The following is an 18,532-nucleotide window of genomic DNA, read 5'->3' on the forward strand; positions in this document are numbered from 1 at the left end:
GGGGCATAATTTTGATTGAAGAAGCATATTTTAAGCTTTTAGTGCATATTTTGATGGTTTATAGAAAATCAAGCACTTTGGTGAATATTTTCCATGAATCAAGATCAACAATTTGTTATAAACTTATAAAGACGATAGAGATAAATTTTATAGTATCGAGTAACTATCCATAGTCAGTGGGTGGATTAGATTAGTTCTAGTAGGTGTGTAAGTCCCGCGAGTTTAATTTGTATATAACGTTCGTGAGTAATATGCCAAAAGAAAAATTCGACAAAAGCTTATTGTTTGTGTAATTTTGTAATCGAGTTTAGTGAATCTGTATTTTCAACGGATAATAATTAAGAAGAATGGGATCCGACATTCAAAAAAAATTCAAATGAATTTACTTACAGTGAATAATAATGAAATTAATTTTTTTAAGGGCATATTTAACCGCATATTTTTAATTTTTTGATGCATAAGTTTATGTTTTTAAATGCATATTTGATGATTTTTTAGTGCATGAAAGTCATTGCTCTACATATAACTAATCAAAAAAATAACTATACTTAATTGGCTTCTACTGAAACTATAACTTGAGCTGTTCAGCAATATTTAATTTTTATAAATTATTTTAATATGAATTTATCCACTTGTTTATTAATTTTAAGTGATTTATAAATGTTATAATTCCCTTTTCCCTTAACACAGTAAGTATATGTAAAATTAATAATTTGTAGTATGTGACTTTCTACTCCCAACATAAGTTTTTCTTAAAGGAAATAGATACAACCATACACATGTTTCTTTCAATACAAGAAAAAGTCAAGTACTTTAATTTTTCATTTTCAATATTATTTATTTTGAATTCAATCACATAAAAAAAAATACATTTAAATGGATGTGTGCCTACATTAATCTGGAAAAAGTACCTACTATGATTCGTACATATTTTACTTAGTGTATTTATTTTATTATTAAAATTATTAGTTATTACGGAATAATTTTTATTAAGTAGGCTCTAAGGTAGTAGATTAGTAAAATGATAAAAATAACCAGGTATAATCACATCATCGGCTTCATGGTATGTTCTGTGTACCCTATTTGGTGTGTATAAAGTGACTTTGGCAGCGCTACATTATAGAAAATGAAGTAATCAAAATTATTGGTCAGTTAGGACTTGTGGATGATGATGGAGTTGCTACGGTATATAGACAAGTTGTATCAAGCAATGTCTGAGGTAATCCTAATATTTCATTAGTTTCTTTTAATTTTCTTTGGTCTCTAATTTTTAACATTTCTTCTTTGAGTTTATTTAGTATAGCAAAATTCGGTTGATTCTTAGCAGCTTTCCTCTGGAGCTTAGTGATTTCTTGCTGTTCTTGTTTTTTTTCTTTAGCATTCTTAATGCTCTGGTTACCGTAAAGCCGTAACAACGAACCCCAATTATCAATATCTGGATGTAATAAGCCGAGTATTATTTGGGAAGCTTTTTGTTTGCCATCCCTTTTATTTTTACAAGCAACAGAAGCTGTGTGTCTACCAACTGTCATTGTGCATTGGTTAAACATCAAACGACGATTGTTCAATTTATATTCTATACCTATTTCACATTCACTAAAATTTCTTTGCAAGCACACTAATAACATAGCATATGGACTTGGTTCTGTGGTTTTAGAACAGAATTCAGTAACTCTGGGATCCGTGACTTTAATTTGGTCAAATATTACTGAATCACGTTGGTTTTTGATATTTGAATCCATTTTATTCTTCATTTCAGGTAGGAGTATGTCTAAAGTGACTTGGGCAGCATTTAGTTTTGCTTGTTTCTTACTACTACCCAAACCAACACCATATTTAACATAATTAAGCACAACAGTTGCAGAATAAGGGGTATCTGTATTTTCAAGTTCTTTAAACTCATACCAAGGTTGGGTTTTCAATGCTTGTTGTAAATATTCATGTAATATGCAGACATAACTTTTACCATTCGGATTCATTATCCATTCTCGACGACGATTATATCTTTTATCACTGTCCTTGCTTTGAACTGGAAATGATATAAATTTAGTGCTAGCTGGAAGCGAAGGTCTTTCATTGGTGTTTTTTAGAGTGCCACTAGAAATTTCTGTTTTTATGTTTTGTTCTTTCTGTGTTTTACTTGGAGATTCTTTAATCTTGAACCTGAAAAATAAGTAAAATTACACTTCATTAAATAAAATAAAAATGATTAAATCAGAACAATTATATGATGATTAAAATAAGTAACAAGAATTAACTTACTTAAACAGTGATTGACAGTATACTCGTAATTCCATATGTGTTAAAGATTCTTTAATAATATTTTCTTGTACAGTCTCCACTTTAGCATTTGGTATAATTATATCTCCAAGCTTACTAACCTGAAAATCAGGTTCATTTTTTATAATTTCTTTATTTTCCAGACCTTTTTGATATTGTAAACAACTAATTGCTGATAATGGGGCTAAATGTGATTTAGGATCTCCTGGTCCCAAAAAATAAGGTCTAGATAATGTTACAACTCTACTTTTTGTATGTAAATAAATAGGCATGCCACTTTTATGAATTGTTTCAATCCAATTTTCAGGCAAAATATCAAAAGGATTTTTACACACTTCCTCCAGTACAGTTTTTTCGTAATCTTCAAAGTCATATTGAGTAACAGCTTTCTTATTAAGTTCACTGTGGGTTTTACTGTTGTCTTGATATGGTTTGTCTAGTAAATCATATAGTTCATCATTATCTATTTCTATGGATTTAGAAGTCTTAGTCATTTTTTCTTCACCATTATTATAAAAGTTGACACCACCATCAACACCTTTGACAAATCCGACATCAGTTTTTTCATCACCTCTAGTATAAAAATTTGTTTCATTTTTTACATGCTTTTCTAATTCAAATTCCCCATCAGAAATATGTACAAAATCTTCACTTTCACTATCATCATAGTTATAAAAATTATAATCATCATCATCAGATACTCCAGAAGATACATTCTGAATATTGTTCAAATGTTGGTTTTTGTGATCAAAATAATTGTCCATTTCAATTTCTTCATAATTTTGACTATCTTCATCAACTGAAATATCTCTATCAAATGATGGTTCATTTATGCCTGACATTTTGGTTTTTTTCTTAGGAAAGGAATCTAGACTTTCATCAGAATCAGATTGGCGATCTGCACGCAGCATATTCAAAATTTTAATCTGAAACAAAAATGAACAAAATCCATTTAGTTAATTTTTAACATTTTTTTTTTACTATTATTTTACAATGGTAGGTTGAGTTAACAACAATAATTACTCTTAGTTTGTAATAAAAATGTGACTTTGAGTTCATGAAATTAAAACAAAATGAAGTATGATAGTTACGAGAAAGCCAACAGTTATGCAAAGTCTCAGGGTTGGACAATACTTATTTTAACAAGTTGAAGATTTTAAATAAGTGGGAGTTAATATAAACCAAAAAAATGTCATGCACATTGAAATTAGGCTGAGACTTGGTTCGGTAAATAGAGGATATCAAGCAAATGAGTAGCATGTTACTATCAAGAGAAACTAAAACGAAGCTTTATATAGCCTACTACGACCTATTGAGATTTACGCTTATGAGACCTGGTCGACAAGAGGCGATGAACTAAAACATTTAATATTCAAGAGGAAAATATTAAGGAAGACATAATATGGTCCCACACTAAATAGGAAGTTATGAAAGAAGAAAAAATGAGGACAAAGAAAGCATTTTAAATAAACCAAACATACAAGCATGTCTGAAAACTAAAAGGCTGGAGTGGAGTGGACTTGTACATAGGACAAAGGATAAGCTAATTCATAAAGTACTAATCAATAAACCCAAAAGCAAGAGGCCTAGAGGAAGGCCCAATGGCTCGATAGAGTAAACAAGGAACTGGAAAGCTTGGGAACCACAAAAAAGAAGGTTGCGGATTTGTAGGTACATATATTTTATTTCCTACAATTTCTTGTCTGTAACTAAAACAAAAATCTACCTTTTTATTATTTAGAAACTAATAATTAACTAACTGAATATTTCAAGTAAAAATATCTTCAAAATAGTCAGTGTTGGTTATATTTTAAAACCTTTTGTTCCATTATTGTTTTTATCAATAGTAATACTCATGCTCACTGCACTGTATTCTTTAAAATATTTTTTTTAGTTTGCATGTTACACAACAAAACAATGTTTTTTTTTAGTTGAAAAATTATATTTATATAAGATTTATCTGTCTCAATTTTTTTTTTAAGGAAAAACCCCCAAGGTGCATGTGTAATTTATATGTATATTATAGAACTAAATTATTTTTGAGATTTGGAAAGTAGGTAAGTTGTATAACAATCTTTTCATTAATCATAAATATTTTTGCCATGTGAACGATTCAAAAGTATAAAAATAAATACATAAACATAGTAAATAATAATTAATATAAGCTAGGTATAATATTTAATATTATTGAGCATAAATAATATTATTATATTTGTATTAGTCATATTGTTGTGAATTTGTGGTAAGTATATAAAGTACCTATATAAAGGATGTTGAACAATTTACTAAATATTACTATAGTTCAATACCTAATAACTAGTATCTAAAGTGGTGTTTCCGAAAAAAAAATCTATAGGGTTCATTTCATTTATGAATTTAAGCCTTGAATATGAAAGACCAGACAAATCATAGTGAAATTGTTAGAATATTATTAAATTACTATTGTTCTTTTATCGTTAAATATCTTATAAAATAGAAATAAGATAAAGTCACAACTATTTCACTGTACTTCATAACAATCCACATTAAACCGATAGCTATCAAACCGGTATGAAAATTAAAATAGATTGAATATTGCAGTATAACTATAAATTATTTGAAACACAATATAAGGTTTAATATAATTTATGAAATTACTCACATACACTGTTTCATTAAATTTTTTATTTCTTAAAAAATATATTTCAACTAATTACATGGCCTCCTCAATCTAAGTTCGAAGCACCTTGGTTGGAAACCTCTGATTTAAGGTGATGATGAAAACATGCAACGAATATTGTAATTTTATAAGTGCAAAATTAATAAGATTCAACCCTTCAAAAAGCCAAGAACTATTATTCACAGGTCAGATTTAACATTTTATAATATTTGACTAGATAAAATTGGCAATCTCTTGTCAATATTTATTACTTTGTGATGGCAGCAACTTGAACATTTAATCAAAAAAAAACTGCAATATCTAGGGTCACAAACGATGATCAACTATGGGTATAAACTTATATCATCCGTTCAACCAATCTAAAAGGTTATACGTAATAGATAATTCATAAATGTCATAAAACCTAAAATAATAATACTCAAATCCAAAATACTGAATTACAGATTTTTAGATAGCTAGGAAATAGGTATACATGCGTATTTTCACTATTTTTACTATCCGCTAACCCACCAAATAGTAAATTACCATATGCCATATATCTCCATATACCCTCAAAAACACCACTAGTATTTATATTCATTGAAATAAATTACTTTTAAAACAACAATTTCAAAAAATTAAAATGTTATTTACGTACTTGGAACAATTTTGGCCTTATAAACAGGATTCAATGTACCTATCAACGAATAATCAAAATGAACTATATAGTCGAATCGTAGACAGTAAACGCCAAGTGTCCGGTTTTAATAATGAACGAACTAGCAGAATTCCATACTGCAGTCGTGAGTACTGATAAATTATAATACGATATTGTGGAGGTACTATCACTTGAGACCTCCAACGTCGTCGTTACGATCGTTACCCACGAAGCACCTGAGTGTAGACTCTAGAGAAAGAAGGGAACTAGACTAGGTTAGAATACAATGCTAATTTATTTGCAAGAAAGAATAGCTTACAACAGACGTGACGTAGTGTCGGATACGTACGGTCGAAAATGGACGGTTGGTCACAAGGACTTTTATTTTCCGGGGACAGAACGATGCGTTAAACGACGGAGGAGAGCGTGCGTTGCGCAGGCGCGATCGGAAAGGATAATATTCGAGACCGGCAGCCGCCGAGCGTGGCAGCCGTCGCCCGCCAGGGATCACTGTGACCAACCGTCTTACTATGCCACTGACGCCGGTGGGAAATTATATGGCGGCGGCTCGCCACAATATTGTCATGAAGTAAAATATACTAAATAGTGTTATCATTATTCTGATTACTCCATGACGCGCAGATATTCCGACGTCCTGTTATCATCGACGAGGTGTTTTTTTTATCAACTATCAGCGAGTTATACACACAGATATCTATATTAATGTATAATATAGATATCTGTGGTTATACACAGTTTCATGGGGATTCGATAGTCGATACCGTGATTTTCTGTTTTTGTCTAACACACCCGCGACATAAGATTTTAGACGTGTCCTTTGCCAAACCAAATACTATAGTATTTGGCCAAACGTACCAATTTATCTAATGAAGCGATAACAATTCTAAAAACAGATTTGAATTTTTCGTCATGACTACTTGAGATCAGCTTTCCCACATTTTTAATATCATCCATTATTCCATTAATTTCTAGGGACGTTATATTAAAAAAGAGTAATTAACAAATTCTCGCGTTTCAATTTTTTGAGAAATTAAAATCAAAAAATCAAAAATGAGGAAAAGTCGATCTCAAATAGACTTGACGACAAATTCAAATATGTTTTCAGAATTCTTATCGCTTTACTATATCAGTCGGCGCGTTTGGAAAATAATACGTCTAAAATCTTATGTCTCACGTGTGATAGACAAAGACAGAAAATCACGATACCGAATCCCCTTAGTAGTGTTGGGATTTTGGGAAGTTTCGTTACATTCGACTAAGTTACAATAATGAAACGATTATAATGATTAATTTTTTTTTTTTTGCTGCGTATAAACTATGAATGTATAATGCAATAATAAACTTTAAAACAATGTAAGCTAAACTAACAGATTTGAAAAAAAAATACCTTACATATTAATAAAATAATACTATTTATTTTTACTTTACAAAATTATAAAATTATTATTGGATTTAATAATTATTGCGAGTTTAAGTAAAAGAAAGTAGGTTAGGTAGTAATAAATTGTAACTTGTTGTTGACCAAGTAATTGTTGTACAAAGTGAACAAATGTTTGTCGAAGACCATTTAATAGGTAGTTTATATGTTTGTACCGATGAAACGAACGTGTAACGACCATTATAATGTATAGGTAACGTAGGTAAGTACTGGTTACTACTCGATTCACCTCCACCAATTGTATCGTCACTATTTATTAGGTACTTACTTTGTAACGATTAACGCATACAGCAGTAACGACCCATCACGGCATCATAAAAAAACGTTTAAATTTTCCTTATTTATTTTTGTTATTAACATAACCCGAAGTGCTATTTTTCTTTGTATCATTAATAAACAGGTAACATCAGGATGATAAATAATGTTTAATTTAAAAGTAAATATTCTCAATCAATTTCAAAAGCTTTAAAAGAAATGAAAAGTTAAGGAAAAACTGAGATTTTTCCGCAAAACCACTTTTATAAAACCCGTGAGAGAGAAGAGTGTAACTGAAACAAAAAAATCTTAGATACGTTAAAATAATATTCTCTGAATATTAATATTAGCAATTTCTATATACCACAACATTTTCAATACATTTGCGTTTTTTTTGAGCTATTTATAGGCATAAGACAATTTCAAGTTGTATTAGTTTATTTTACTATTGCTGATAAAAAAAATGTTGCTTGGTTATAAAACTTGAAAATGTAATACAACGTCCCTCATAACTCATAAGTCGATAGAGGAAAAACAATGAGAATAAATCCACAAATACTCGTACAACAATTTTATTATTTTGTTGTTATTCCAAACTACTAATCGTAGATAATTTTTCAGTTTTTCATATGTTTCATCAAATGTTTATTTTATTCTATACCCCATGATAAAATGTTATGTACACAAAATATCATGTCTTAAGTTATTTATAGCCGTTTGAATTTTGAAATTTTTTAGTTTTTTATACTATAAATGCCAATAAGATTTTATTCGTTGGTTCAAAAAACTTTAAATGTAATACAGGGAGATCCTTAAAAATTGTTACAATAGCATTTTTGATAAATATTAAAGATACATAAGTATGTTTTTTTCATAAGTGTAAAGCTCAAATTTTAATAACATTTATCAAAATGTCTACAATTTTCGAATTATTTTGTGGTTTAAAAGCTATAAAATGTCCAATTTTTATAGCTAAGAATTAAAAATATAAGACAAGAATATTCTCATAAATAGTCCATATTGTAACTAACAAATCTAAAAGAATATATAAACATAGTTATTTTTGACATACATTCTAAGTTAAAATTTAGATGAAATTCCATTAAAAAAACCAAGAATACCGATTATAGCTATTTTGATGCAATTTAAAAATATTCCTGGGTACTGGAGACTTAGAGTAAATTTTTATGTTGTATACACACAATGACATTTTCAAATGATTGAAAAAATTATTACTAGAACTTAAAATTTACAAATAACTTTAACAAATCTATCACTCGTTTGGAAAATCTCTCACCTACTTGCAAACAAATCTGAAAATAATCAAAATTTATAGCTAAGAAGCAAAATATACTTACATTTAATAAAGCAGCATACTAATCAAATATTTTTTTAGGCAGTATAATTCAGTAAAAGTCAAATAATTTTTGAAGTATTTGAAATGTTACTCAATGACTTTTAACTATAAAAATTAATTTTAAGCAAAGCATAATATAATATTGATTTGAAAATGTATAAATATAATTTTGTTAAATCTTTATTTTGAATTTTAGAGTTAGGATAGTCTGGATAGTGGATTATTGACATTTTAAGTTAGTAAATCTATTATAATAAATGTATTATACCTATGACACTAAATGCAGTAACCAGCAGTTATTAATATCTAAATGTGCTTTCTTTTCGATTATTCAATATAAAAATAAAAGGAGTTTAAAATACTTTTTAAATATTTAAAATTAATTATATTAAAAAATATATTTGATAGCAAAAAAATGATTTGAATACATTTACACTTACCTAGCTGATATTATAGAATATTATAGATTATGAAAGCCAAAACAGTACTCTTAGTAGCCACACTTATAACTTAAAGGAGGCTAATCAATCTTGAGTCTTGACTCGACTTGTTTAGTGGTTTTATTTCTCTAGAAGATCGACCACCGACATGATGTTATCCCTTATCAATTATTAACAAATATATCGGAGGCCCAACATCAACATGAAGTTTAAAGACTAAAGTATTTAACAATGCATAGTTAAACAAAAACTATTTCCGGATTGGTCTCACGAGACATTGAGTAGACATATTGTGTTGAGTACAGTTTACAAGGTATACCTATTGGTTAATAAAAGCAAATTTGTTTGATTTATCTGGATAAATATAATCTATACTGTTATAGATTATTTAGAAGACACCAAACCTTCATGTGTTGTCTCTGCCATACAGTCGTACAACATATCTAATTGTACGTTTACAATAATTAATATAATTCTCTTATTTTTAAAATAAAAGTTTTATAAAATTGTTTTTATTAAACTATTATAATTTATAAGTATTTAACATATTTAAAAGTAAGATTTTTATCCAATGCATCTTAGAAGCATTAGTTAATTTTTATTACAAAGTATGTTGCTCGATCCACTCAATGTTATTAGTATAAGTATAGTAGGCCACATTTTTAGCTTACTATACATATACTACTAGCGATATACGCAATTATTTACTTATTTGTACTTGCTTTAAGGGTACTCCGACAACTAACTAACTAACTACTAATTTGTTAATACATATTATGATTGGGGTTTAGGCCGATATGCATAATACATTAGATTCTGAACACTGTCAGTCAGGATTCTGCCGGTTATGAACAATTTAAAATTATAATAATATCAATAAGTCTCAGAGATGCCAGAGATAATAATCATACCTTTAAACTGTATATGTAAATTCACTCTAACTTTATTATTAACTTAGTGGAATTGACTATTTGGAACGTTAAATGTTCAGTGTTGTGCATTTGTAAGACGGGTACAAATAATGTCGGTGTGTTGTGCTATTAATATTTATTAATTAGTAAAATATATTTTTTGTTGATTTTCCATTAAGAAGTTTCAAGTAGTTCATGAGATTTAAGTTTATATCAGTCAATACGCACCTAGACACTTGGAAGAAACTGTTTCTTTAATTCTCTAGTTAGTTTAAAACATTAGGAAAAACTGACAACCATAGAATATTTTTAAAATATAATAATGGTATCAACTGCTCTGTGAACCGAGTTTTAATTAGAATGATTTTCAATACTTAATAAAGTGATCATACACAACTTTTCACTGATTTAACAGCGTTGATTAGAATAAATGCATATTTATAATACCATATTTATTATTTGATATCTGACAAACAAAATTACTATTATTTTTTTTTTATAAACTGATACAAAGGTTATAGTATTAATACATGCATTAAGTTTAAATTAAAACTTAATTGAAAAATAAATTTAAGTTCATATTTTATTTATTTAAATAATATTCTTATAAGTAGATTATATAATAATGAAACGGGATGAGTAAATGAGTTTCTTTAAATAATACATAATTTTTATTTAAGTTTTGCATAGTTTATTATTGATAGTTGGTACTATACATAGATATTGAAATTCTAGGTTTATGCCACAAGAAAACTCAACTGTTGATGACTATATCATAGTGCTAATATTATTCGCAAAAAAAAGTCATTTGTAGACCGTAAATAACTAATAAGACATTTAAAGACAGAAGTCCCAAAGGAAATAGGAAACACTTGACATTTTAAAAGCATACAAAAGCTAAAGATTAGAATTGAATCACTTTAATACAATTAATTTTATAAAACTTATGATAATGCTTAATAATACTGAGTAATTTCTAGTAATTAATCATCAGAATTTTTTACTTCATCAACAATATTTTCTACCCTTCTTAATAAAGCTCTAATTTTTCTGAGCAGTTCTTCATCATTCACAAAATCTATATTGCCAAAAACTAGTTTTGATTTTAACAAAATTTTTGTTTGCATATTGTTAACGACATCAAGTTGTTTTTCTTTCCTTTTGTTTATATCAATTAAGGACCTTTTGTTTAAGATTCCTAACATATGAACATGTTTACATATAGTAATTTCTCCTGGTCTGCATGAACATTCGTAAATATGAGCACAGATGTTATAACATGCTGGACACTTGACTGTGCAATCAATAATTTTACAAAACTTTCGAGTTATAATCACATGATCATTATTTATACCGCCTTGTAATGCAACCCGCCACTTATTATTAGAGAGGGGGGAAATAAGTGTAGATGGATAACACATTGCATTTTTGTGATTGCTGTAAATTTTATTATTGATTGTTTCAATTTTTGTTTTTCTATTTTTCTGTATTTCTAAGGTAGTTGTGAAGAAAATGTTCATATTATTTGACAAATTGTTAGTAAAACGTTTTTTCTTGTTTTCACAAAGTACCATCATTTGGTTATAAGCTGAGTTAATGTTTATCATTTGATTTAAATTTAGAGACTCTTTTAAATAACAGAAAGCCCACATATCTGCTCTACTAACAAACACCTCATCAAAAAATATTCCAAATGGTTTTGTAACATTGTTCATCTTAAGGTTATTTTTAGTATAATTTATAATTTCTTCTTTCATGCTTTCATCAGATCCATTAAAAAGTGAACAAATTTTTTCATAAATTTCGTGTTGTAAATCTTGATCTTCAATATCAGTTTGAAGCTTTTCTATTATTTGATTATCAATGTATCTTTGATTAATAACATGCTTAACTGGTGACATAATCGAGCACCAACTTTCATACAAGTCGTGGTTGTCATCAGTGATTAATGCTTTAGCATAAATGGGGCCCATTTTATTAAAAATTGTATTTAAAAAAAATGATTGATACATTTTACTACGATTACACATCATAAAACAAACTGGAACCATCACATTGAATTCATCACACACACACATTACAGTCAAGTATAATTGAGCAGAAACCATACTCATTTCAGTCACCATGAATATTCCATCAGTTCCAAATTTATTTATCCAATTATACTGACTTTGAGTCATAAATATTAACATAACATCCTGAGGTTGAAAGTTTTCACATGCTACATTATTAGGCTTATAGAACAATACAGGATTATCAGGAGTACTTTGTAATTTCATAATCCACTCATCTGCGTTAAGATCAATAATTGTCTTTTGTTTTATTAATTCTGGATGTCTAATTCCCAATTTACGTTCAATATTTTTAATATCTTTTCTGTTTAACATATTAACACCTCCCAGTGAATCTGATGCCTTGGCACGAGCAGCGTTGATGACAAGATCTGGATGATCTCCTTGTTGAATTAATTCAATAATTTCTTCTCGTTGACGTTTGGTCATTCTCATATGTTCAGATGATATGTCATGACCATAGTGTGTACCACATAACAAAATTTCAACAGAGCCATCTTTGTTTTGGACTTTTTTAATAGATGCTGTACATAATCCATTTACTGTAACTGGAGTACTTCGCTTTCGTATTCCTTTGGACTTACTAATGAAATGTTTAGACCGATTACACTTGTAATAAGTAAGTTTTTTATCATCCTGAAGTATTTTGCTACCAGTTGTGATGATGTAACAACTTTTATTTTCTTGTTCAAAGTCTTCTTTCCATGTAAGAAATTCTGAAAATGTATTTTCTATTAATTACTAAGTTAACAACACAATTCTTAATCCACAAAACAGATTATAAACGTGTATACATTATTCATAGTCTAATGTCTTACCATCTTCTGATGCGAACTTCAAAGAGCGTATGTCAAACTCAAAACAATGGTCAAATTTTAAATGACTAATAAAGAGCTGTTTATCATGAAATTTACATTTGCATCCTTTTTCCAAACATAGAAAATCAGTGCATTTTCTAGGTATTTTTGCTATACTGCCTGATGTGGTTTTACTTCTATTATGCATAGAATCTAGATGGATTTTCAGACTTGCTTTATGACGAAAAAAAAATCCACATAAAGCACATTTCACAGAAGGATACCTAGAAAACATAAAAAAAAATTAAAATAATATTGTTATGGTTATGACTATTATATTGCTGGCTATTTTTTTTTAACTTGATAAAAATTTACTTATAGTTTAATAGAAACTAATTTAAATTTTAAACTTTAAACTATTCATTATACAAGTTATTATTATATCTTACAATGTATCTGAATCAAATAATCAAAAACTTTCCATGAACTGTGGATTTCAACTAAAAATTAAATTAAAATACAATATCCTAATTTTAAATAATCAATAATCTACTTTAAAAAAAAAAACATCATTAAAAAGGCCTTTAAATATTTGGGCAACAATTATTACAAATAAAATTAAGCAACTGGTTTGTACTTACAATGAAATTTGATATTTAAGTAAAAGTTAACTATTCAAACACAAGAAATTTGAATATAAACAATGATACACTTATTCGAAAGAAAATAATATATTCAAAACATAAATTGTGTAAACACAACATTAATACAATAACAAATAGGTAACTAATAACATTTAAAATACGATATTGTAATATTTTAAAACACTCAAGTATTTACAAAATTGAAAAGGAGAGCAATAATTGGCTATAGAAATACTATGTAATGGTTACTTTGAATTATTATTTGTTGAGAAAGTGAGAACCGAAAAAAAAATTGGGTGTTGGTAAAAATGGATATTAACTTTGAAAATGATGTTCGTTAGTAGGTGAAGAGAATGCCAAGTGGCAAGTAGTAGTTAACTCAAAACATTAAGGTTGATTATACTTAAACATTAAAAGTGATTATTTAAAAAGATGTAGGAGACTCAAAAACACATATATGTTTAGTACAAGTTTACAGTGAAATTCTGCTTTATGTATTGAAATATACAAATAAATATAGACTGATTGTAAGTAAAACAAGACCATAAATATCTAATATTTATTTTTAATTTGACTTTATGTGCTGTTACAAAATTAATCAGAAATCATAACTAATAACATGTTAACATAGTAAGATATTGTGATAACATTTAACATTTTGCAGTCAAAGTAAAAAAGTGAACTGTATATACTTATAGACATAATTCTCTCTACTTAAGTTTTATATTCTGTCAACTTACTTTTTAATGTTTTCATAATCAATGTTCCACATAATGGCAAAAATAATGAGCAACAGTTTTCAATTATTTTGATTTGTCTCAATGTTGGAACTAATCCAGTTTTTTTGAAATCCTTTATAATAACCAACTGTGTCATGTAATTATCCAACTCCCCAAGTAATTTTAATTTCTCAATTATATATTTTCAATTAGAAGTTTGCAAGCTTCGCACTAGTTTCATCAACTGTCGAGTTATGAAACAAAAAATGAAATCATAAACCTTAGATATTAGATAATACACTTTGACCCTCAGTATCACTGTTATCATGCAATAATTTTTTGTACCTACCGCAAAAATATTCCTTCTTGAATATTTGGTTTTTATATCATTATTATCATTGTTGTTAGCCTTCGTTATGTAGAATCCATGGAACTACTCTACGGCCAAATCACAAATATATTATAAAAATACTAGGTAGATGACTAACTATTATTATTCCTACAATATAAGAATTATGAAACCGACAAAATTGCCGAAATCCTCTTAACTAAGAGGTTGTGGAGACAACGGACGTGTTCTCATCACATGCCTCTCCTCCATACCTGTTATGACTTATGAGGTCGCCGCGAACGCGCTGCTATCACAAAAGGGTTTCTCACCAATATCGCGACCGATATTATGTCGTGTACCTACTATTTTGTCATTTGTCAATTGTATCATTTTGTTTTGTACCAATTATTTATTGTCATTTTTACAAATTACATTGTATTTTTAATCGTACAGTGTCACAGCTGTCGTGAATTATTTTAATATTTTGTCTCCCTAACCATCGGCTACGACGCCAACGGCAAAACGAATGTCGATCTCTTTTGCCCTGACCTACCAACAGCCAACAGGACGGTTGTATTAGCGTACACATTCCGTTTTTGTCTGGTCTTAACATCGTGATACCTCGTGTCTAAGTTGCACCGACCGAGTCGTCCTCAATCCGGTGTTACCATTCAACCTACAACTTGTTTTGTCTTTTTTATTTTAATATCCTTCTTGGAGTCTTAGTTGTCGTGAAGATACCCTCCGCCTTGTCACAACGACAATGACTTTTTGGAAGAGCTTGGTACCACAGTATACCTACAACTAAAAATTACGCAATTTTACGTAATATTCAATGCATACATTTTATAGCACAAGTTGTCAGCAAAAATAAAAAATAAAAATATTTTGCGCCAAATTGCTTTTGTAAGGTACACGTTAAGTTTTCCTAAAATAAATAGGTACTCACTTTTAATCAGAAATTTTTTTTTCGTTTTTATTTTACATAATTTTATTTAAATCGTTATTGAACTACAAAGATTATTAATATAATATACAGAACGTAGGTACATCATTTATATAGAAATACAACAACTAAATCTACTTTAATCTGACAAATTAATTTCTGTTAATGATTGATTTAAATCAATCATAATTTCTTCATTAATATTTGAATCGATCGGGTTTAAAAGTTTTTTAATGTCCTCTGAAAATTATTGTGCATATTTTTTAGGAATATTTCTCAAGGATTATATATATGGATCGGACGTAAATAATAAAGTATGCATTAAATCTTCATTCGTATTTAATCTAGAATTTTTTCTCGTATGATGCTCCCTCTACACCTTGTACTCATTATTCCGACTTCCTTGAGCTTCTTATACGTTTAAAATATTGGCCATTATCGTATAAATCGTATAACCTGTGTCGGCCTGGCCAGGGCAGCGAGTCAGCGAACGCTGCCGAGGCCCTCACTTTTTTTTTTTATTCTAGCATATAGGCGCCTCAAATAGTGATGGACGGGGACTTAATAGCCCAGGGTGCTAAGTATTGTTAAAGGCTCTTTAGGTCATTACACACATGTGCGATTAAATTTTGATAATTGGGTCTCGCACAAATATATACAATTAATGAGCAAAAAGAGTTTAAAGGATAAAAACTTATTAACATTGAATATTTGAATACTTTCGGTTTATAGGAATAATTTTGTTTTTAAAATGCAAGTATTCTCTAGGTGTTTTGTTGTCATGCAACATTAAATTCTCTCATCGCATCATAATGGTTTAAAAATACGAGTATTTATGATTTTTCGTAAATTATTTTTGTTCTATTTTTGGATACTACATGTTTTTCATAATATGTTAACGCTCATACAATATAACGTTGTTATTATAAAATTAACCAAGTCGGTTAATTAGTAGAATATAATTATTTAAATAGTGTATCAGTGAATTTAAGGTAATTTTATTAAAAAAGAAAAAGTAAATTTTAATACCTAATAAAGAGTATGTAATTCAAACTTGTATAAAATTCATCTATTTTTTAATTAAGAAATATTATGTACACATTTGTTATAATAATAAAATAATAGTTTAATTTTAAATATATATTTTCTATAATATAATGTTGTGTATGTATGAAGTCAAATTATGTTGTATATAACAATAATACATTAATTAATATGCTACAAAAATATTCATGTATAATGTATATATTTTATATTTATGTAAGATATCACAAAACATGACTTAGGTTAGGTTAGTGTCAAAACATGACATAGCCCAGGCCGACACTGCGTATAACGGCTGCACCATGTAATACAACTTTATGTACACTTGCAGGCATGCATTACCATGGATACAATGACACAAACATTTTTGCTGTTATTAAACAGTACTCTTCAAAGTACCTAGTCAATATTTATTATGTGTCCACTTGCCATGGCCAAAAGTATGTTCCTGCATCGTTGTATTAAGTCTACATTAATTCCAGTGCGAGCCGCTGAAATATCAGGTTTTCTAAAAATTGTTTGTGCTGTGTTACCGTCATTTGTTGTGCCATGACCATGACCTAAAGAAATTAAATGTTTCACAAATATTTTGACAGTCATCGTCGAATATCGTGTGTAGTGATACGGTGACGTGTTGTTTGCGGACTGTATTGATTTCGTTGCGTACTTACTTACATTCAATAATAAAATGCCAAAAATACAAAGTACCAGTGCAAAACTTCGACAGTTCGACAGTATGTCGAAAAGTTTTCTAGTACAGTTTTTTTAAACTGATATAGTCAACATTTGAAAGCTTATAAAAAAAAGATTTATGTATCTATAATATTTTTAATTAGCTACAATAACGACTTATTTGGAACCTTGTGATCAATTTTAAAATGGTATTCATGAATGTGAAAATTGTGTACGTTTCTAACTAAAACATAAGTTGGAATTTTTCAAAATTTTGACAAAATTCTAACTTCAAATGTTCATAAAATGAAAAATTATATTATGGATTTGCCCTCTTGTGTTCTTTTTAATAACTTAATAACAAATTTTAAAGAAGTTCGTATTCAATTCTCAAGATATTACATCATCGATAACTTTATCACTTATTAATTGATTTTTAATTGATTAAATATTAACTATTGGTTATTATTTACTATTGGTTATTATTTACTAATTATTTATTACCTAGTATTTGATACATTAAACCAGTGGTTCTCAAACAGTGGTTTGCGTACAAGTCAATCCTTGTTTTCAAATAATATGTTAGAACTAAATGATGTTCAGAAGCCTAAAAGTAGTTTTTAATTGTCATGTAATACATTGCATATTTTATATGGAAATTATGTGAGTGATTATTGGTTAAAGTCTATTACACATTGCTGAGTAACAGCTTGCTTAGTTTATCGATAAACTTGCCTACTATTTTGATTTATCATAAAAATTCTTGAATATTTTTGGTTCATAACTCAATTGTCTGATCCATGTTTTCCACTAAGTTATAATACATTTTTACATACCTAACTTGTTTATTTTTTATTGGTGATTGATTAAATTTACACAAAAATTGGATTCACCCATTCTTTGATGTAGGAATAGAAAAACAATATATTTTAGTATTAAGGTCCCCACACATGTTGCACTGGAGCGGTGGCGTTAAATCAATGCAGGTGAAGGTAAGACAATAGGATTTAACTCTACCACTCCAGTGTGTGGGGACTTTAATTTTACAAGATGGCTTCTTATAACAAATTAATAGTATATAAATAATATGATTACATTATATTGTGTTTGGTTATGTTTAATATGAATGAAAACCACTTTATTACTTCTACTGGAATGTTTGAAAATAAAAAACAGTTAACTCAGATCGATTCTGACACTGATGAGATATGTATGTTAAATTAATAATTATTGAGCTGATAAATTACTGAAATTCTGCTTTTAATGATTTAATTTGTAATATTATTTTTAAAGCTAATACACAACTCAA

The 18,532-nt window shown here is 28.4% G+C and overlaps 2 protein-coding genes across 2 annotated transcripts; both read right to left on the reverse strand.

The window, feature by feature from the left end:
- Positions 1–864: 864 nt before the first annotated feature.
- LOC111041606 (microprocessor complex subunit DGCR8-like) lies at positions 865–6,094 on the reverse strand. The gene is made up of 3 exons (XM_022325910.1): positions 5,577–6,094; positions 2,263–3,206; positions 865–2,163 (listed from the first exon to the last, which is right to left on the reverse strand). Exons 2-3 carry the CDS (start codon positions 3,189–3,191, stop codon positions 1,149–1,151), a joined length of 1,944 nt encoding a protein of 647 aa, XP_022181602.1. The 5' UTR covers positions 3,192–3,206; positions 5,577–6,094; the 3' UTR covers positions 865–1,148.
- Positions 6,095–10,636: 4,542 nt separating this feature from the next.
- Positions 10,637–14,676, reverse strand: LOC111041607. The gene is made up of 4 exons (XM_022325911.1): positions 14,580–14,676; positions 14,252–14,474; positions 12,889–13,151; positions 10,637–12,786 (listed from the first exon to the last, which is right to left on the reverse strand). The coding sequence occupies exons 2-4, from the start codon at positions 14,281–14,283 to the stop codon at positions 10,982–10,984; spliced, it is 2,100 nt and encodes a 699-aa protein (XP_022181603.1). The 5' UTR covers positions 14,284–14,474; positions 14,580–14,676; the 3' UTR covers positions 10,637–10,981.
- Positions 14,677–18,532: the final 3,856 nt, after the last annotated feature.

The sequence above is a fragment of the Myzus persicae genome, unplaced genomic scaffold (assembly GCF_001856785.1).
Source record: "Myzus persicae strain clone G006 unplaced genomic scaffold, MPER_G0061.0, whole genome shotgun sequence".
Classification (NCBI taxonomy): Eukaryota; Metazoa; Arthropoda; class Insecta; order Hemiptera; family Aphididae; genus Myzus; species Myzus persicae.